Here is a 23,115-nt window from a genome sequence, read left to right on the forward strand (position 1 = left end):
TGCCAAGTTGAGAGAACGGTTTAGTGAGATGCTTGCAGTCAGCATTACAATTCTCTGCTAGTTCTCTGCAGTGCTGAACACCAACAGTTAAAGCAAGAGGCAAATGTGCTCTGCTAGATAGTTCTTTGGAAATCTGAAATGGATTCCTTATTACCACTTATAATTGTAAATGGGAGTATTCACTGATTCAGTCAAAGAAGGAATGAGCAAAGAGCTTCGACTTATTAAAAAAGAATATCAAAACAAAGGAAAAAGTGTCCAGCTTACCCACTGTGCCATTCATGCGATCCAGGGAGGAATTATCTGAAATATCTAATAATATGACAAAATCAAGGGCAGAAGGGGGAGGAGGCACTTCTTTGGAGGCTGTAGGATCAATAGCCAATGTGGATATTTGTGCTTTCTTTGCCTCCAGTTCTAGGACCTCTCTGCTGCAGCCCGTGAGAGCTTCCTCCAGAAGCTTTGCTTGGTTTAACGTCATTGGAAAACCATCCAAGACCCATCCTTGATCCACAGGTATCTCACTAAATTGAAAATGGACACACCATTCACATTTTGATAGATACAAGTACTTTGGAAGTAACAATACAATGAATCTTGCCTTTACCTTTCCTTTAACTCCACAGTAACCACCTTCCGCACAAAGGTTATTACTTTACAGATAAAATTAGGCTTATTAACAAACGACGATCGTTCCTTTACTTAAAATCTTTCTGTAGGTCCCTGCTGCTCTCCACATCTATTCCAGAGGCCATAACATGGTATTTAAAACTAACTGGTCACAACTTAATTCCCTATAACGTCTTGTCTCTCCCAGTCTTGAACCATTTACTTCAAACAAACTCATCTCCTTGCTGTTAGGTGAGTATGTGTTGCATTTTCTAGCCTGTGTTCATAGCCAGTTCCTCCTTTGAACCTGTTTCTCATCTACACGTAGTGGGATAACATACCTCATAGGGCGGTTATGAGGATAAACTGAAATGATTCATTTTAAAAACTCAGCCCTGAGCTCAGCACACAGTGGATACTCACATTGTCAACCTGGAGAGTTCCTCTACTCCCCCCAATCCAGCATGGAGCCATAACTGCCTAATCTGAACTCCTCTGACTCTCATTCACTTTGCTATACAATTAATAATTATTGTATTTCTTGAATGAGAAAAATTCCAATGAGTCTTCCTTATCTCAATTAGATTGTAAGTTGCTGGAGTGTGAGGAGCTTTTCTTGGGTTTTTGCTTTCAATGCAGCATCCTCCGTAGAGAATAAGAGGTCCAAGAATGATTATTTGAAGGCTTTAAATTGAAAAACAATATGAAAAGGGAAGAAACTTCAACTCTGCTCTTCTAAATACCTAATTATATAAAACTGAGATTCTGATTTTTGGATTAAAAGTTATGACTTCATTTCTTTTTCTGTTAGAACTCATATTAAACAACAGAATCTCCTTCTCCCTTGGGCAAACTCTCCTTTCTCATCACCTTCCTGTCTAGCACTGACCAGCCTTTGGATCCCTGAGTTCATTTCCTCCTCCTCAAACATAAAACAAGGGCAGGCACTGGCCTGTGACCACACAGTGAGGGTCTCTCTGCTCTATAATGTGTCCCTTGGCTTTTCCAAGTATCTAACTTCTCCTTGAATTCCCTGCAGGGACTAGAACCTGACCTGTAGTCACATCTGCGTGAGTGAAGTCAAGACTGGTAAAGTGGGGGAAGTAAAGTGTAAGCATGTAAATCACAAAACAGATCTTCATCTTGCTCTCTGTTTTCTGAGGTAGACAAGTAGTATTCATTAGATATTAAAAATTTTAAAAACATTTCTATATTTTTCTTTATATACTTCTATCTGATAAAGAAGACATTAGTAGATTAAAAAAATACATACTTAATAGCATTTACCAAGATGTTAACTAGCAACATGTCAGAAATGCTCTTTCCTTTCTTCAGCAACTTTTCCGATTTTGCACCAAGCCGAGCACGCACAGTCAGCTGTAAAAATAAACGATGAATGGTAGAGTACAGCTAATTGAAAAGTCAAAACCCGACATTGGGGGAGAAAAGTTAAAAGGGCACGCTCTCTGATGTAGACACTGACCATCTGGCACAATTCTGGAGTCTGCCAAGCATTTAGGGGACATGTGTTGTGGTTCCCTCCTTTCCAAGACCTTCCTCTCAATGTTCAGCTACTCGGGCATCCCCGGCCTTCATTTTCTAATACGTTCAACTGAAACTGTTGATGATTGCTGCTGGAATTCTAGTCCCTCTCAAGCTACGCAAACACAGCGTGGCTCTGGGGTCACCTGTATGTGCGTGGCTCTTGCTCAGGGAAGTTCCCTTCATTCAGTGATCCAATTTCATACAATTTCTGCTGCTTTGTGCTGCTTGTCTGTCTGCTGCTTTGCTTTTTATGGTCGGCTTTTGGCCTTCAAATAATTCGCTTTTCTATCTTGTCCAGCATTTATGATGTTAGTCCAATAAAGCTGCTCTATCAACAGGAAGTTCCCTAGAGCTTATTCTTAAATCAGCCACCAGCGCGTATTTTATAAGTCAAATGAGATCTCTACTCAGAACCCTGCAAAGTTTCCTTGTTTATTTCAAATGTCCTCATTATGCCTATAAAGCTGACCTGATCTTTCTCTCTTCCTGCTCATCTCTCGAACCTCATGCCTTACTATTATCCCACCTTGCTGGCCAGGCACCTTCCTGCCTCGTGGCTGCCATCCAGCTCTTACGGCCTATAATGCTGCCCCAGATGTACTTGCAGGTTCTCTCAATCTTCTTCCAATTTGGTTAAGCCTCACTTCCTCAGGGAGGCCCACCCCATTTAATACAGTAACCTTCCCTCTTTTCCCACCTCCTTGGCCTTGGCCTGTGCTTCTTAGCCCTTACTCCACTCTACATTTTCTTTCCTCCCGGTTCATTACCATCTAATGCATCATATAATTCATTTACTGTGTTTGTTATCTGCCTCTCTCTATTAGAGCATAAATTCCTTAAGGTCCAGGAACCCTGTCATTTCTGTTCACTGATATATTCTAAATAGTTATAACAGCACACCAAAAAAAAAAAAATATGCCCTTTGAATTGAATATGGAATTTGGAGGACTTGTAACTCAATAAAGGCAAATATAAAAAATACACTTAGTCTTTCTGCTAATTTATATTTCAAATATATGGAGTAAAAATTATAAATTCCCCTTTATCACTTTCTCGAAGCCTATTTCCCTCCCCATTGGGTGTCATATTTATAGTTTGGTGTATATTCTTCTAAAACTTTTTCTGTCTTTGAGTTGTGAAATCAAAAATATTTGAAATCTAAAATTGTTTTCTAGGGATGCCTGCGTGGTTCAGTCAATTAAGCGTCCGACTTTTGATTTCAGCTCAGGTCATGATCTCAGCATCGTGAGATTGAGCCCTGAGTTGAGGTCTCTGCTGGGCGTGGAGCCTGCTTAAGATTCCCTCTCTCCCAACAGCAACGCTCTTACACTGTTGGTGGGAATGCAAACTGGTGCGCCCACTTTGGAAAACAGTACAGAGGTTCCTCAAAAAGTTAAAAATAGAACTACCCTACGACCCAGCAATTGCACTGTTAGGTATTTATCCAAAGGATACAAACATAGTGATTCAAAGGGGCACATGCACCCCAGTATTTATAGCAGTAATGTTCACACCAGCCAAATGTGGAAAGAACCCAGATGTCCATCGACAGATGAATGGATAAAGATGTAGTATGTGGAGGGTGTTATGTTAAGCGAAATAAGTCATTCAGAGAAAGACAAATACCCTATGAATTCATTCATATATGACATTTAAGAAACAAAACAGATGAACATAGGGGAAGGGAAAGAAAAATAAAATAAGATTAAAACAGAGAGGGAGGCAAACCATATGAGACTTTTAACTACAGGAAACAAACTGAGGGTTGCTAGAGGGGATGTGGGTGGGTGGATGGGGTAACTGGGTGATGGGCATTAAGGAGGGCACTTGATAGAACACCTGGGTGGCTCGGTTGGTTAAGTATCTGCCTTTGGCTCAGGTCATGATCCTAGAGTCCTGGGATCAAGTCCTGCATTGGGCTCCTTGCTCAGTGGGCAGCCTGCTTCTCCCTCTGCCTGCCACTCCCCCTGCTTGTGCTCTCTCTCTCTCTCTCTCCCTGACAAATAAATAAATAAAATCTTTAAAAAAAAAAAAAAAAGGACGGCACTTGAAGTAATGAACACTGGGTGTTATATGCACCTGATGAATCACTAAATTCTACATCTAAAACTAATAATACAGTATATGTTAATTAAATTGAATTTACATAAAAAACTTTTTAAAAGATGTTAGTTGAAAAAAAAAGATTTTCACTCTCCCTCTCCCTCTGTGCCTGCCCCCCCAAAAAATAAAAATAAAAATAAATTGTTTCCCAAGGTGAAATGCATAATAGAAGTAATTAAATGTAATAAAAATAAAGCAAATAAAATCTTACTTGGTTGATCTGGACATTCTATTTGATGACAAAAAGATGTCTCCATATACAGAAAAGCAATACTATACTAGGAAATATTAGTTTTCATTGGAAGTAATAGTCAGTGAATTATAAATATTTCTTTCAGGGATTACTACAAAATTCTGTAGAGTCACCACTGAGTCTAAGGAGAAATTCTGGAAAAAATTATTTAAAGGTGAAGAGAGTAGGAAAGGAAATAAAAGTAATAAATTAAGTGGTAAAGAAAAATACATAAATATAAATTTGACATAAGACTAAAATTTTAAAAAAGCACATATATACCTTCTTACCTGGCAAAACTGAATAGTAATTTCCACCACTTTAGAGATAAAGAATAGAAAGAAAATTAAGTAACTTAGATTTAGCTAATATTTTACCATCATATTTACTTTAAGTAGGCTCCACGCCCAGCATGGAGCCCAACGTGGGGCTTGAACTCACAACCCTGAGATCAAGACTCAGACATTTAACCGACTAAGCCACTCAGGTGCCCCAACATCATATTTACTTTAAACCAAAGAGGAGCACATTGCTATTTCATTCCATTTGAAGACTTATCGAGAAACTATGAATCATGACATATTTTAATACACTAGTAGCCAAAATTAGATTATAGTACTTACTTCAGAGAAACTATCACTTGATTTGACTTCTTCAACTTTTACAGTTTTATTTGTATCAGTACCTAGCAACAGAAAAAGTGGTAAGAACAAACTCCAGTATTTACCATTAACAACCGCGTTGGTATCTGATCATCTATGGTTTTGGACAGATGGGTTATTGGATCCAGCCCAGCCTGAGATGCTCGGAGGAAGGACCACCATAGCATGGCTTCACCTTCCTTCCACCTCATTAAAATCCCGCCATTATGTGGGTTGGCATTTTCTACTTCCTTCCTTCCATTATGGCTCACCCAAAATAATATCATTAGAAGTACTTAAATACAGTTTAGGTTTTCTTTTCAGAAAACTAGACAAGTTTCTCAAGAAAATTTGTTAAAATGTTAATTCATTAATTTTTATTTTCCTAAATTATCAAGTTATAGGTAATAAACATGTATAAAAGTAGAAAATTCTAGAAGTCAGAAGGGTTATTAGTTAAAATCTATAGAAAAAACCAAGTTTTTTTCGGAGTCCATTTCTAATTAACTGGACTTTTGTAATAAAATATGTCATACAATACTTACAATAGTTTAAAAGTCAATTAAACAATTAAAATTATCTTGTATGAAACACATAACTGAAATAAGGGACAGATTATGCCCTTTTAAACGATGGAAAACTCAGCTGCTCTAGGAGACCTGTTTGCTCACCACCCTGTTCAGGGGTGATGGTGATAATGACTTTGGCACAGGGGGATCTGAACTTTATGCTAGAATATGAGGAAACAATTAAATATGGCAAGTCTTCACTGGCATAGCTAGAAAAGATATTTAAGACTTAACATTGTTTTCCTTCAATGTTTCTAAAAAGCATCTGAAAGATCCCAAGTGAGATAACTTTTCATTAGGTTTGGAGGATTCGTTCTACTTATGTAACTTGCCCAAGGCTGGAAATAAACAAACTTATCTAGGGAACCACTCTTCAGGTGGGTGCAAGAGCCCAGACCCTGCAGCCTCCCTCAACACAGTGAACAGCGCACCAGCGCGCAGGGAGCCCCGACAGTGCCGCTCACCCAGATCTGTCCCAGCGAGAAGGAACAACACAATACTGTCTCCCTGCAAAGCCAGGAAGAGGGAGCATTTCTCCTGACTGTTATCAGAAGCACAACAAAAGTGAGCAACTACTTGAAGGAGCGTAGAAAGATTCCTTCATAATAGTCATCTCTTACCCCTAGTTGTAGACAAAGGTTAGGGACTTCTGTGTTTATCTTGCTCTCTCTGTTAAACGACCAGGTAGACAGCTGTGCAAAACTCCCCTTTCTGTCCGTGAAAGCAAGTTCGTGCTCACATACTGCGCCCTCACTATGTACCTGTCCGCCTATCTAATGTAAATAATGGATGATTTGTTTTGGTATCTCACTTACTAAGTATAGTTTTATCTTCTGTTTCTGGCAATGCTTCCTCCGAAACTGGATAAGGTGAAGATACATTCTGTAGATCCTTTGGGGAGAAAACACACACACACACACACACACACACACACACACACACACACACACACAAACAGAAATCGTAATATTCTCATATTTTAATAATATTTAACATTTTATTTCTATAAGGTTTACACTATCTTATCTAACATTAGTATTAAGAAGAACTGAATGATTTCTGAAAACAAGTAAAATTTGATGACTATTCTTACAGAATAGTCTTTCAAATGACTTTCAATTCTATGTAAAATATAGCAACTGTTATTTTGAAAATACAATGAAACCTGAGAAAGAGGTAGAGTTCATGGAAAACCATTTTAGAAAGAACAATCCTAGAGGTGTCAGTCATAGCCATAAGGGAATAAAGAAAAAAACATGTACATTATCTATCATCCAATTGGTTAAAATACAGAATAAGAGGCAGTCCACACTTCTCTCCGTTATTTTTTTTTAAGATTTTGTTTATTTATTTGACAAGGAGAGAGAGAGAAAGGGAGAACACACACAAGCAGGGGGAGCAGCAGGGGGAGAGGGAGAAGCAGGTTCTCTGCTGAGCAGGGAGACTGATGTGGGGCTCGATACCAGGACCTTGAGATCATGACCTGAACTGAAGGAAGACACTTAACCAACTGAGCGACTGAGCCACCCAGGTGCCCCTTCTCCCAGTTATTTTCATAATTCATAGTTAAATCGTATTTATCTTGCAGCCCATGAAAATGATTTGGATTAGATTCTCTGCTAATTTATTCAACTGCAGAGACAACATAAAGTAGGGGAAAGAACACTGGATTTAGAATCTGGGTTTCCACTCACAGCACTCATCAACAAGCCTTCTGACCCTGAGCAAAGCAATTCATACTTAGGACCTCTACTGTCTCTCTTTTAAAATGAGGGTGCTGGACCACATTATGATTCTCAAGGTGGGGCCACATTTTCATATTTTCTGCCTTAGAATCTTCATGCAATAATGTAGCAAGATGCGATATTGATGGGAATGTGGTACAGGTAAACCACAAAGAAGACCTCCCCCTTCTTCACCATCCCTCCAATTGAGATCTACTGGCAGATCAAATTCAGCCAGCCAACTGTTTTTTATAACGTCCCTGGGCATCCCTCTGCAGAATAGCGCTGTGAGCCAGGGGACCAAGGCTGGCATCCCCCTCTGCCCCTTCTCTGCGCTGTTCCAGCATCTGCCTCGGCCACTGCCAAAAGCTGGCACTGGTCTTTAACTATGCAATGGATGCTCTGCTCTTGGCCACTGCCAGGGTCTCAGGGATGAACTATCACTCCAGGAGCTGGTGACTTGGTGAACTCCCCCCTCAACACTCATACCCCACCCTCCTCCAATCCCTTGCAATTCAGCCCCTTCACCCCCTCACCAGCCATACCAGCCTGTGGCTCTTTCTTCAGGAGACTGTCTCCAGCTGATGGTAACTGGGCAGGAAGTGGGCCAACCACCCTGGATGACCCACCAGGAAAACTGGGGTGTATTGTGGGGGTGGCAGGGAGGAATTTTCTCTCTCATTCTATAAATACCCACATACTACCTTGATTTTGCCCCTTGGTCCACAAAATCTAAACTATTTTCTCCCTAGAGGACCTTTACAGAAAACTTTGCTAACCTCTGGTCTAGATCTCTTAGATTCCATCCAGCTTCATATCTCTAGAATATGAGGAGTAGAAAAGAAAACCAAAATCACACTTGCCTGGGTTTCTTTGCTCTTCTCTTGCAGAACTAGTAGAGTCTTTTCTTCAGTTTCTTGCTCAGTTGGTAGAGCCTTGCTGATTTTTTCGTTGTCATGAAATGCTTTGATAGCTTCTTGGACAAGAGTGTCGATAGAAAGTATCTGAACAGGAAAGTCTAAAGTGCAAAAGACAATTTTATTAATATCTTTCCATTTAAGAAATGGACATAGTTATCCTTCCGTGCTGGCTTTCATCCAGTAACACTGTCTCTAGGGCATCCTACAACTGTCTTTTGGATCAAGCCACTTATTTTTTTTTTTATTGTGGTAAAATTCACATAACATAAATCTAACCATTTTAACCATTGTAAAAGATATACCTCAGTGGTATTTAGGTCATTCATGTTTTCCAACCATCACCATTATCTTGTTCCAAAAAATTTTTAGCACCCAAAGAGAAAACCCCGTACCCATTAAGCAGTTACTCCTTATCTCTCTATCCCTGTCCCTGCAACCACTAAGTTGTCTTCTGTCTCTATGGATTTACCCATTCTGGACATTTCATATAAATGGAATCATACAATATGTGGCCTTTCATGTCTCATTTCTTTCATTCAGCATCACGTTTTCAAGGTTCATCCACATTGTAGCTCATATCAGTACCCCAGTCCTTTTTATGGCTGAGTAATATTTCATTGTATAGATTAATAACACTTCTGTTATCCATTCATCAGGTGATAGGCATTTAGATCCCCCCTTTTGGCTTTTATTAATAGTGCTGCTATGAATACTCCTGCACAAGATTTATTTTGAACACCTGTTTTCACTCCTTTGGGGTATATATCCCATAATGGAATTGTTGGGGCCATATGGTAATTCTTTGTTTAATTTACTGAGGAACCACCAAACTGCTTTCCATAGTGGTGACACCATTTTACATTTCCACCAGCAATGAATGAGGGTTCCAACCAACACTTGCTCACCAACACTTGTTATTTTCCCTTTTTTTTTTCTTTCTTATTATACCAATCCTAGTGAGTGTGAAGTGGTATCTCATTGTGCCTTTGTCAAGCTGCTTTTTAAGGAGGACCTTTTAACATCTCGATAATGATCTACCCTCGTCTGCCCTGGAATAGTTTAAGATGGACTACTCTATGCAAATTGTGAGTTTTCCAGTGAAAACAGTAAAAAATAAGTATAACTGAATGAAAACTAATTAAACAGGTGGAAACCTGGGCTTCTAACTGAATGAGCTTCAAAAGAAAAAGCCAAAGGTTCATTAAAAGGACAGAACTCAATGGATGTGAAGAATTAATACATTTATAATTTTAAGAGGATTTCTTTTGTATTTGTTATAAATTATTAATTTCCCTCTTCATTGGTAGGTAAATAAAATCGATGAGGAAAAGTTTATAACTTATTATTTCTCAAGACCATGCATACCATTATATAACATATCCAATATCCAGGTTTGCTTGGGACAGTGCCCGTTTATGACTCTAAAATCCTAAAAGTGTCTGCCTTGGACAAGTAATTATATGATCACTCTATTATAAAATTTTTGGTGATGACAGAGTTTCCCAATATATCGGCAGGCTCTTATGTATGTTGTCTACAGACATAGCCATTTGCACCCATAGTCAATGTAAATAGAATCCAATAAGTGAAAAAAAAAAAAAGCAGCAAGAAATTCTACCTTTTTGTAGAGACTTTAGAGCAGTGGTTTTTCCACTAAATGTTTTCCCCAGTAAGCACCCTTTAATAGCAAATGAAGGTAATTCTGGTCCTGTTGATTTGACTCGAGGAGGATGAGATTTTTCAACTAATCTGTGAATCACATGACCCAATATGTTATTGTTGGAGGGTGGTAAATTATCAACCATTTCTTCTGGTAAGGCCCACTCTCCAACCATGTTCTGCAAAATAACAATGAAACAAACAAAACAGAATATTCTTAAAGTGGAATTTAGGCATATAAAAATTTTTAATATTGAAAATAAACTCGAAGTATAGCAAACAAAAGTAATAGTTTAATTATGTTACATAAATGAGTAATAACATAAATAATATGTTCATATTAGAAAGCAGAAGAATGAGCTTCCTATGGAAAAGTAAAAAAGAAAAAAACTCAAAAATCCTTAACAGTTTATGAAAGTAGGCATATTGAGTTAATTGAGACAAACCGTAACTCAGGTTGAGCATAAAGACACTTAAACTGAATCTATCCTCAGTAGACGGATAAAAGACAATAATAGTTTATCTGCTATCTTATGCAAATACTAAGCTTATTTTAAGATATTTTAATGTAAGAAAGATAAAAGAGAACATTCATGCCTGATATGATGCCCTCTAAATCTATTATGTTTGACCCCCAATTTCTTCAAGTTTCTTGCTGAAATGATCAAATAATTACAGGTTTACAAACAAATTACAGACCACATTCTCTGTAATAAAATTAGAAATCAATTTTTGAAAGATATGAGAAGTATAAATACTTAAAAATTAAAACCATTCTTGTAAAATAATTCCGGGATTAAAGAAGAAATTACAAATATAAATGTACAAAAGAACATTAAAACAATAGATTTATTAAAAATATGGGATGGGATCCAATTGTCCTCAGAGGAAAATTCATAGTCCTCTAAAATGCCTGATCTAAAATAAAAAAGAAGGGAAACAAACTAAGCATTAAAATAGGAAAAAATAATTTTACATAAATAAATGATGGAACTCATAAAAATGGAAATGTTTAGAGAGCAAAACTATCGAGTTACTTTTTATTGATATATTTCTAGAAGTTGTCCAGACTAATCACGATAAAGAAATTGCTACTAGTTCTGAACAAAGGTGAAGAATAGCAAGTATCAATTTTTTAACATACTATGAAAGAAACAAGAGATTTTAAGGATACTCTAAAAAATTTTTAAATTTTATTATTTTTAGATTCAGTTAATTAACATATAGTGCATCATTAGTTTCAGAGGCAGAGTTCAGTAATTCATCTGTTGCATGTAACACTCAGTGCTCATTACATCACATGCTAATGCCCATCACCAAGTTACCCCCCACCACCTACCTCCCCTCCCACAACCCTCAGTTTGTTTCCTATAGTTAAACTCTCTCATGGTTTGTCTCCTCTGATTCATCTTATTTTTTCCCTCCCTTCCCCTATGATGCTCTGTTTTGTTTCTTAATTTCTATACATGAGTGAAATGATATAATTGTCTTTCTCTGATTGACTTAGTTCACTTAGCATAATACCCTTTAGTTCCATCCATGGAACTAATGGCAAGATTTGCAAATGGCAAGATTTCATTTTTTGACAGCTGAGTAATATTCCATTGTATATATGTACCACATCTTCTTTATCCATTCATCTGTTGATGGACATCTGGGCTCTTTTCATAGTTTGGCTATTGTGGACATTGCTTCTATAAACATTGGGGTGCAAGTGCTTCTTCGGGTCACTATATTTGTATCCTTTGGGTAAATACCTAGTAGTGCAATTGCTGGGTTGTAGGGTAGTTCTATTTTTAACTTCTTAAGGAACCTCCATACTGTTTTCCAGAGTGGCTCTACCAGCTTGCATTCCCACCAACAGTTTAAGAGGGTTCCCCTTTCTCTGCATCCTTGCCAACATTTGTTGTTTCCTGACTTTTTAATTTTAGCCATTCTGACTGGTGTGAGGTGGTATCTCATTGTGGTTTTGATTTGTAGTTCTCTGATGCCGAGTGATGTGGAGCATTTTTTCATGTGTCTGTTGGCCATTTGTATGTGTTCTTTGGAGAAATGTCTGTTCATGTCTTCTGCCCATTTATTGACTGGATTATTTGGGTTTTGGGTGTTGAGTTTGATAAGTTCTTTACAGATTTTGGATACTAGCCCTTTATCTGATATGTCATTTGCAAATATCTTCTTCCATTCTGTAGGTTGTCTTTTGGTTTTGTCAATTGTTTCATTTGCTGTGCAAAAGCTTTTTATCTTGATGAAGTCCCAATAGTTTATTTTTCTTTTGCTTCCCTTGCCTTTGGAAACTTGTCTAGCAAGAAGTTGCTGAGGCAAGGTCAGAGAGGTTGCTGCCTGTGTTCTCCTCCAGGATTTTGATGGATTCCTGTCTCACATTTAGGTCTTTCATCCATTTTGAGTTTATTTTTGTGTATGGTGTAAGAAAATAGTCCAGTTTCATTCTTCTGCATGTGGCTGTCCAATTTTCCCAACACCATTTGTTGAAGAGACTGTCTTTTTTCCACTGGATATTCTTTCCTCCTTTGTTGAAGATTAGTTGACCATAGAGTAGAGGAGGAGATATTTGCAAATGACATATCAGTCCTATACTATATATATATATATATATATATATATATATATATATATATATATATATATATATATATATATATATATATATATATATATATATATATATATATAGTGTGTGTGTGTGTATAGTGGTATATTACTCAGCCATCAAAAAATATATCTTGTCATTTGCAACGACATGGATGGAACTAGAGGGTATTATGCTAAGTGAAATAAGTCAATCAGAGAAATACACTTATCATATGGTTTCACTAATATGTGGAATATAAGAAATAGCACAGAGGATCACAGGGGAAGGGAGGGAAAATTGAATGGGAAGAAACCAGAGAGGGAGACAAACCATGAGAAATTCTCAACTATAGGAAACAAACCAAGGGTTGTGAGAGGGGAGGTGGGTGGGGTAACTAGGTGACGGGCATTAAGAAGGGCCTATGATGTGATGAGCATTGGGTGTTATATGCAACTGGTGAATTACTGAACTTCACATCTGAAACTAACTATGTACTATGTGTTGGCTAATGGAATTTAACTTTAAAAATATACAGTAATGAAAAAAAAATGAGTTTCAGAAAGAAGTAAGTTTGTTCAATGTACAAAAATATAAATTCTATAAACAGAGTTAAATAGGAATTCAGTACATGATAAGGCTTATATTTCACAGTAGCAGAGAAGTAGATTATTTCATAACTGGTACTGGAATAACTTAAGGTCACATATTTGAAAAAAATAAAGTTGGATATCCTTATATTTCTCATGAAAATAGATTCTAGAACCAAGAAATCTTGAAGGCACCAAAATCTGGATGAATATTTATATGTTCCAGGATGGTCTTTTTAAGCATGAAAACCATACAAGAAAAGGCTGATTAATTTAATTATATAAAAATAAAATATTCCACACATCCCCCCACATAAACATACCAACACACAACTTAAAAATAAAGAACAAAAGGAAAGTGTCTGTGAACATATATATGTTTGACAAAGGGTTAAAAGTGAGTCAGTATATAAACAGCTCTAAGTAAACAGATAAAAAAGAAAAAATATCCAAACAGAAAAAAAGGCACAAAGAATATGAACAGTCAGTAACCAAAATAGAATAAAATAGTCAATGAGTTTTTGAAGTGATGTTCAAATTCACAGAAATAAAGATATCCAAATAAAACAATGATGCAACATATTTTGCCTAACACAAAAAAATTAGTCATACTTATCATTCAATACTGGTGGGAGAGTAAATTAATACATTGCTTTATTGTATTTTCTAAAGTGTTCAAAGTTGCTATAACATCACCGTAATAATAATAAAAATAATAAAAACAATTAAAGACATAAAAACTTCAGGGTTTAATCTATATACAGATCACTAAAAACTTAGGTAAGATAGTATTTTTCTGAAGTCATTTAAAGATCTTAAAGAATTATCTTTGGTACATATAAAAAAATTAGTAATATAAGTAGGTAACAATTTCATTTTATAAATATTCCATCCACAATCTACAAAGAGTAGAAATACATGTCATTTATGATATATTTTAAGATTATTTGGAATTATACTGAACTCTACATCTGAAACTAATGATAAACTAAATGTTGGCTAATTGAATTTAAATTTAAAAAAAGATTATTTGGAATTAGTACATACAACCTATTTATCTAGCTATTCAAACTTCAGAACAGTCTGATGTGTTGTTTCAGTGGTCCAGAACATTATGAATTCAAGATATATCAGCTTACCAGCTTTTTAAAAAATGTTTAAGACTTCCACAATTCTCATTAAAGATGATCTGTTTTATTAGCACGTTTTTTTCATTTTATCACTTGCCCCCAGTCAACTTGCCCCCAACCACCTTACTTAGTCTTCTTAGTCCAAATAATTGGGACAGAAAAACATGAGCAATATCCACTGGGAAAGAAAATGAGCTCCCTCAACAACATAGGCTCTCATGAAAACCAAAGACAGAACAAAACAAAAGACAATGTTCACCATATTTCTTCACAAAACATGGGCCAATTTTTCAACTTCTGCTAATCTGAATTGCCTTACATCATTTTTTCTTTTTTTTTTTTTGAGGAGGAAAGTAATGTCTTTGTTCTGACTACACGTCAGGATACAAATCTTTTTATTTGTATATTTTTGTTAATATATATTCTATGTGACACAGCATAAATATTCATATATGCTAGGTGATATATAAATGTATACATGTTTTTATATATGCTCTGTCATATATTTAAAAATACACACCTATGTTGTTGCATTTCTTTTTATCAGTATTCTTTCAATATCTATCAATTATCTGACAAAAAAATATCTGCTCAGAATATAAACTGACAGATTTGATAAATGCTATAGAAGACTTGCCTGGTTTGGTGACAGAATTTCCAATATGACAACATTCTGAGGTAAAGAAATGCTTTTTGAAAACAAATAAGCAAAAATCCCCCAAAGTATACATAATAGGTTTTCCTTTAAAATTGGTGGAATTTATTACTAAAGAAATATAACTGTATCTGATTATTACTGCTATTCAAACGATCTTTTCTTTGTAAAATTTATTTTGTTTTAGTTTAATATCTTTGGTTTTTTTAACAGTTTTGTGCATAATAATTATATGCATTGTTCAAAATTAGCTAAATACTAACTTGATTTCCATAATCATTGATTGAATTAGAATTTATTGCTTGCTTCTGCTTTCATTCATTGGAATTGTTTATACTTCTAAATTAGACAAGTGATAATTATTTTATGTAATGTGACCAATCAGAAATGAATCAGATTAAAAAACAAACCAGGGAAATTATGTTATTTAAAAAAAGGCTTTTTTTTTTAAGATTTTATTTATTTTTTTGACACACAGAGAGACAGCCAGCGAGAGAGGGAACACAAGCAGAGGGAGTGGGAGAGGAAGAAGCAGGCTCCCAGCGGAGTAGGGAGCCCAATGCGGGGCTCCATCCCAGGACCCTCGGATCAGGCCCTGAGCCAAAGGCAGACGCTTAACGACTGAGCCACCCAGGTGTCCTGAAAAAAGGCTTTAATAGTACATGAAAAACTTATGATGTACAATATCCTGGCTGACCATAATTTTAAAAAAAAGAAAAAAAGAAAGACAACAAAATAATAATAATAATAATAATAATAATAATAATAATAATAATAATAAGGCTCTATGTCCAAGGCCAATTTTAAGTGGAAAGTTTCCAATGTTCTTATGATTTTGTGCAGTATAGTCATTTAATCTGTTCTAAAGGAACCATTCTGGGACTGAAATCAGATGACCTGGATTCCCATAATTGTTCTGCTACTTACTTGTTTTGTACTCTTATCAATTCCCTCATCTTTGTGTGATAATAATATCTATTTCACAGGGCTGCTGTAAAGATTGAATGAAATGCTTGTGTGAGTAGCTTATGTGACTGCCCTTTTTAAATGCTAAACTAAGAGGTTCTCAGGCTGCTGTTGAAGGCACATAACAGTGTCACACAGGAGGGTTGCCAACAGGAGAAACCACATTCAGCTTGCACCCCAGTCTGAGGCATGCTTCCTCACAGAGGGATCAGAATAAAGCCCTGTTCCATCACTGAATTAGTGGTAGAATGTGGCCAAACACAATGGGATAGAATGTTGACCATGCAGAGAACATTTTCTTTGAATGCTTAGGTTAGGCTAACCCGTGGAGATAAGAAGATCAAGGATTTGGTGGAACACATTTTGCAGAATCATCTTAAAAATACAGTTGATAATATTTCTACGTAAAGACCAAGATAAAGAGTAAGTCAAAGTAATCATCTCGGGTTGGAATAAGAACATGATGAGTGAAAAAGAGGTCAGAAAAACTGGAAAAAGGGAAATTCAGACCAGAATGAAGGTTACTAGTTTAACTATAATGAGCTAAAGAGATTCATTAGTGAAAAAGAACTAGATTTTTTTTTAATCAGATCCTGATTTTACATGGTTTGTTATATATAATTATGTTAATTATGTAATAAAAATTTATTAGAGAAAAATCATATAATAAAATGTATCATTCTTACTCCTTCAGGTACTGTTATAAATAGATATCTGACTATTAGTTTCAAGACTCTGATGCCTTAGCGTGGGCAATACTAGGTAAGTATCACCTGGTTCAAACTATTGTTTTAACGAGATACTTCTGTGTAGATGTCTAGCGCTTGATTAATGGAAACTGTTATATAGATAATAATTATTAAGTTGTCTTTAACTTAATATTAATATTTTTATTGTCCCTGCATAAATACCATCAGAATGCATACTTGAGAAGGTACAAGACTCAAGATCCAACACCTAGGAGTCCATCTCTCTCTGGGAATTCTTGTCTACTGACGCACAGGGACCATGAAATGACAACAGTGTAAATGGCCTCTGCCCTTGGTTGAATGTCACAATCTATTTACCAGCACTGTTTTCATGAATTGATTTACATTGACCTTTTTGGACACTGAATTCTGAATTTCTGGAACCATAGGATCCACCTATTCTTCCTATCCTTCCTGTCTTCACAAATTACGTGGACCTAACACACTGATTTCCAGCCTGGATCCCCACTCACACTCACATAGTTTTCTATACCATGTTGTGGGTACCTCGTGGTTACCTAGACCTCTGATTCTGGTTACTTCCAGTCTGTCATAGCCTTTTTGTTTCCTATGCTTGGATTGTGTCATTATCCTTCATCCCCCTGTTATTAGCCATGGCTAAAAGCAACATGATCATTTACAGACAGCATCTGCTTGGGAACGGAGTGCTTGAATGTAGGCTGACGTACACACGTCAGGGGCAAGCATGAGATCATCTGTGTGTTCAGTTCATTAGATTCCCTCCCTGATTGTCACATTGTCCAAGTGGTTCAGTGATGATGCTGGTGGAGCTGCATGGTTTTCTCAACAAATTGTTTACTGCTGTGTACATGAGTACTCTTGGACTCAAGCAGATGTACCTCATTCTCATTTCTTGCCACTTCCAAAGATCCAAGTTAGGAAGAGAGCTTCCTCATCTACTCTTTTAAAGAACGGGCAGACATGGTTTACTTTGGTCAACTTGCATAACCAGAATCTGGGCCTTGGGAGATATTCATCAGTCCATAAAACATGAGTGCCTCTATCTAACACAACACTTAACCAACAAACACACACTGGATTATGCAGTGATATTTAGTAGTGACACCCAAATGTGGCTTTTGTAGAGTGGTGGTACTGGTCTGAACGCACACACAATCCAGAGTTCGAGCTCATAGATTGTTAGAATTTACCAACATCTGCACGGCCTGAAGTGCCCCAGATATTCCCAGTTTGGTAGGCTCTACACGTCTTACAATTCAATTACAGATGCCTTCAAAAACCAAACAAAGCAAAACAAAACAAGACAAATACCTTTTCTCTTAAGAGAGAGAAAGAACGTCTTAGTGAACACAACACTACAGTGTTTTTGACACCTGCTTGGGTTTTCCTGAAATGCAATCTTTTAACCTATATAATAAAACCAACAATGGACAGATGATCGTGGTACAGTGTGGCCAAAGGACTTAACATGGGAGCTTCTAATAAACTGTCTTCGAGAAATAGCACAGGTAGTAACCCCACAAAAGGAGGCTATGCACCTGCAGAGTGCAGCTGACACACCGCAACCCCACTAAGCTGCCTTACTCTCGCGTCTCCTATGGCTGGCTTTCTCTTGCACACCGCCCTGCAATAAGTGAGGAAGTGATGACAGTCTGTGATACCTGAAATACGCTTTTGCTCGTACTTTACAACTCAGCTGAAACTCACTCTTTCCAGCGTCCCCATAACTCCTGTGCTTATCCACACTTAACATCATGCTCTGGAATGTTTTGTTTTGTTTTTTTTTCTCTCATCTCCACTAAACTGTGAGCACCAGGAGGCAAGGATCTCTGTCTTAATCACCTTCATATCCTTAGTACTTAGAACAGTGCTGGCACATAGTAGATAGTAAATATTTATTGACTGAATTAATGAATCAATCAAGCAACCAGTGGTATAGGCTGTATGTGAACTGAATAAATGAGTGAATACATGGATATTACGTTTTATTAATTTTGATTAAGTACAAAGAGGACTTAGACACAACCCAAACCAAAATCTAAGAACTAGATCAGAAAACATCATCCTCACAGAAATTAACAAGAATCCACACACCATGTATGAAATGAGCTATTCCTGGAAGCATTTCTAGAAGTCGTGGCTGGCAGTATGATTTTGAGGGAGCTTCTCCATGAAATCAAGGTTTTTTGGGTTTTTTTGTTTGTTTGTTTGTTTTTGGCAGCACACAGCATCCCAGTGAAAATGCAATAAATTCAAATAACTTATAACTTTGGGGCTTTGTAAGAAGCTCTGCCAGAGATTTCTCAGAGTCCTGGAGTAGATTAAGAGCAGCCTGTGTGAATGGGTAGGTAAGAGCCGCTCTATGGCAAGCTGTTAGTGACCTGGTTAATTTCATATTCCTAACTGGCTATTTATCTTGGTTCTGCTAACCTAGGTTGACCCAACCGTGTACCCCAGACTGGTAGATAATAAAAAATTTGCTGCAGGCATTCCAGCTCTATTTGTGGCAATTGCCTTAGGGCTTCCTTTCTTTGTTTCCAGGCCTTTAATGTGAGTCCTGTTCGTTCCAGCTCTGCCTCACTTCCAGCCTGCGGCCTTTGTTTTCATTTTCTAGTCTGGTTCTCACCCAGTCTCAGCTTTGATTATTGGAGTATTCAAACGCCTTGGCTTCAGCCCACCTCTGCCTCTTCCTGTTTTCAGCTACTTCAGGTAAATTATCCTGACCATCTTGTTCCAGCTCTAAGAACTCAGCCCCTGGCACCTTCTCTCCTGGCTGACCTCGGGTCTGGATCTGTCCTGTCTCCTACCAGAGAAAATTCGATATTATAGAAGCACATTTACGACTGTAGCAACATGGAAAGTCAAGTGGCCATATTCCAGGTACATGCTTGGGAAATCTGGCACTCATAAAAAAGCCATACTCCACAGGGAAGAACTAGGGCAGAACTTGGTAGCTTTCAGAGGCTGTGTTCTTTGTCTCCCCTTCCTAAGCTTTCTATCCTTCAACCACCCCAAAATCCTGAGGGAATCTGGAGGAACTGCTGAAATCTGTGATTTAGATTTAAAAATTCCTGACAACCAGCCAGAACTCTCAGGAGAAACAGAAGGGGTAGCTAGCTGTCTCGTCTGATGGGGAGTTCAGCTCATGGAACCTGGCAGCCCTAGAGGGTTTCCTGACCACTGTATGGTACTTCTTTGATGGCAGGGGTCCAATGGAAAGGATTGATACTGCCTTATACTGCTTTTGACAATGAGAAATAGAGGACATAGCAGTTGGCTGATGTGCAACTGAATTCTGACTTCTCGTCTAGGAGCTATTATGGAATGGGCTCTGTGCAGGGGCCCAGATTAAAGGTCTCAGAACAAGTTGAAAGGATGAACTGGCCTTGCTGAGTGATCTTGGAAGCTTTTCTGAGTCATCTGACCTTCAGTCAGGTCTGAGTATTATCGGCTTCCAGACCATACCTTCTGGCCAAACAGTCTGGCCTTCAGATTCCAGAGAAGCCAGGGAGCTGGGGATGCACACCTCACAGTGACATTGGCAAGGGGAGGTGCACCTCCAGAGAGAAAGTGTGCCTCCACACCCCCCAGACTAGAGTGCTCAGACTGGGCCATGCCATTATCTACCAGCAGGAAGTACAAATGTGGCTCATGGTAATGAGGGAAAGGAAGAGGTTAATCACATCCCCTGCCATGCTGAGCTGAAGACTGTTCTGGCCAGAAGCAGAACTGAGTCATCAATACCTGTCTATCAATCAATCTCATGGTTAACTCCAATTCATAGGCAAATCTGAAGAACTGGTCTTAATCAAATAATGGCTTTTACTCAGAAATCTGATCATTTCTGTCCCAGCAGTAGCCTTCCCCAATCTGCCCTGATCTATTATTATGAAAACAGATATATTTAATTCTAGCTTTGCACAAAAGAAGACCTAGGGCAACAGGGTCCATCTACCTTCTACTTATTTTTAGAGGGAAATTCAAGTTGGCCGTGGTTAATTACCTACTATGTGCTGCTGATCACTGCCAAAGCTTATAGGCCCACCCTTGGGGGAGCCTGGCACCTCATTCTGCAATCCACTCACTCTGGCTGGTAACAGATACGGAAGTTTGGAACGCTCAGCACTTGCAAACAGTGGCAGGCTCTCTTCCTAAAACTGTGAGCCACTGATTACTTATGTATTAGGAAGCCAGAATCATGGGGCTGATACTTTGTCTTGTCTGTTTGATTAGAAGGGGTAACTGAGACTAAGTCATTCTGAGAGATCCTCTTTCCTAAAAACTTACATTTCAATGCTTTTGAAATTCAGTGACAAATTGGATATAATAGGCAGGGGCTTCTACTTACTTAGCATTCTGATTTCAGACACATTCATAGTGACTCACTGAGGGGATCAGTGGGAGAGTAGCTGATTTACCCCAAAATGGCAGGTTCCTACTCCTGGCTCCATTCTCTGCTTTGGAAAGCCACCAAGGCCCTTCCAAGGCATTAGACACGGCACACTGGGAATTACAGCATCTGTGTGTCTAGCCCAATGTTTTTCAAACCACAATTGCCTGGAGCTAGAACAAATTGAGACTCTAAGGCTTGCATTTCTCCTGATCCCAAATGCCCTTGGGACAGCATCATACTGGACTTTATACCAGAGCCCTCCCTATGCCAGGGCTGCCAATTCTGGTGGTGGTGGCTGTCCTTATAAAAAACAGTAAATTTCATTCCTTAGTAGCTCAAACCATGTCATCTTCATCAGGGAGGTGGTAGTCTCCTTTGAGATCACTTCTATAGTAATTTCTGTGGTCTTGCTACTCAAGTAACTTTTCCCGAAGCTTCTACATCTGAATTCACCTATCTGTTGCCATTGCCCAGCCAGGGACAGTTAGACAGACTTGGCTGTAAAGTTCTCTAATAGCACAAAGTGTGTAGACACTATGATTTGGTCTACCTATCTTGTCCACTGAAAAACTAACATAGAATTTTTCCACACAGAATACCCTCTTTCATAGTAATGACTACTGCATTCCATTTTCTTTGCTTCACTGCTAAGGTTGATACCTTAAAAAAGTATAGACCACCCCAAAAAATCTTAGAGGTGACTGCCCAATGTAAAGACTACTATAAGTCCAGCGTACCAAAGAATATGACTGATAGGCCCTGGGCAGTGGATAGGAGGGTGGGGTGGGAGGGTCTTCCAGGTGGGAGGGTTTCTGGTTCTCAGCCCAATATATCTGCCCCACACCAAAATTCAGTCTTGATTCTTGATCCATTCTTGGATCCATTCAAGTTTCTTGAGATTAACAGCCCCATGTGTTCTTGTTATATTTAACTGACAAGACATATTTTTAGAGTTCAGATCTTCAAAGTCTGTTCTAAAATATTAGGTGGACAGTCTGAGTAACTATTGAAGATAAGCTGGACTTGATACATAGAAGCTGGCTCCTGTAAGGGTTGGCAAAGTAGGTAGAGGATGAACCCGAAAATCAGTGGTAGGTAGACCAGGGAGGCCTTAACCATCCTTTGTCTTGCCTGACCCCAGATGAGAGGGAGCCTAGAAGAGGACTAGCTTCTCCCTAATCTATGTGATCAAGAGCAAATCAAAATGGATGGTGGACATTCACTCTCGTTTTATTTATGTCAGTTATCTAAAACTCTTCTTCCTTGGCTATATCCTTCTTACCCCTCATTCTATCTGGGTACTAATCATTTGGCTTTGTAAACCATTTCTTAATTTGGTCTAATGCCTTGGACTTGATATGTTAATTCATCCATTCCTACCATGGTTCTCTAATGAAGTTAGGTTGTCAACAATTGTAGTCATTTGAAGTGAAATACCCTTCCCATGACCTAAGGTCTCCTTCCATTCCCTTACCCCACAGACAGAAGTCCCAGACTTCTGCCAAACGTACTCCAGCTCTCTGAAACCCTTGATCTACAGCAGTTAGAAGACAGCTTTGTTTCTTGGCAACCACAGGCCTAGGGCAACTACAGCTCCTTTTGAAAAATAATACATTGACATTCTGTTCTCTAAGTTATTATCACTATGGATGAGTACACGAATCAATATTCTAGGGCATATTGGTGACCTCACCAAGACATAGCCACATAATTAGGCTTAGTCTGAAAAATCCAGCCAGGTAGCAGTTTAGGGGGTTGGAGACAAAATTCTAAGCAAAAGGGGAGAAGAAACTGAAACTATGAAATGTATGACATATAAACTAAACTAGAATGATAGTGAGAACATTCCTTTCAGTATCAAACTTTTTCCCTAGCTATTTGGATGTTGATCATGATTCTTGTTACTTGGGAAGTGTTTGTATTTTAACAGGTACCTCTGAAGTCTTAATCCAAAAGAGTGATAACATGGGGCATCAGGTACAACGGCAGGCAGAAGTTTCAAAGCAGAATGCCTAACAGAGCATCCCAACTAAGAATATGAAAGCAACTGCTTACTTT

The 23,115-nt window shown here is 37.9% G+C and overlaps 1 protein-coding gene across 3 annotated transcripts in view; it reads right to left on the reverse strand.

Annotated features, from left to right (window-relative positions):
• The window catches only part of LOC123785470 (sperm flagellar and cilia associated 2), a 135,365-nt gene that overhangs the window by 60,366 nt on the left and 51,884 nt on the right, over positions 1-23,115 (reverse strand). For all 3 annotated transcript variants that reach the window (XM_087867937.1, XM_087867939.1, XM_087867938.1), the window contains 6 exons: positions 9,962-10,181; positions 8,287-8,441; positions 6,515-6,590; positions 5,113-5,174; positions 1,883-1,986; positions 268-524 (listed from right to left, as the gene is read on the reverse strand). In XM_087867937.1, the coding sequence (XP_087724063.1) occupies positions 268-524; positions 1,883-1,986; positions 5,113-5,174; positions 6,515-6,590; positions 8,287-8,441; positions 9,962-10,181 (874 nt within the window). The remainder of the gene's footprint in view (positions 1-267; positions 525-1,882; positions 1,987-5,112; positions 5,175-6,514; positions 6,591-8,286; positions 8,442-9,961; positions 10,182-23,115) is intronic.

This window comes from Ursus americanus, chromosome 15 (genome assembly GCF_024610735.1).
Source record: "Ursus americanus isolate L20-20 chromosome 15, mUrsAme1.1.p, whole genome shotgun sequence".
NCBI classification, from domain to species: domain Eukaryota; kingdom Metazoa; phylum Chordata; class Mammalia; order Carnivora; family Ursidae; genus Ursus; species Ursus americanus.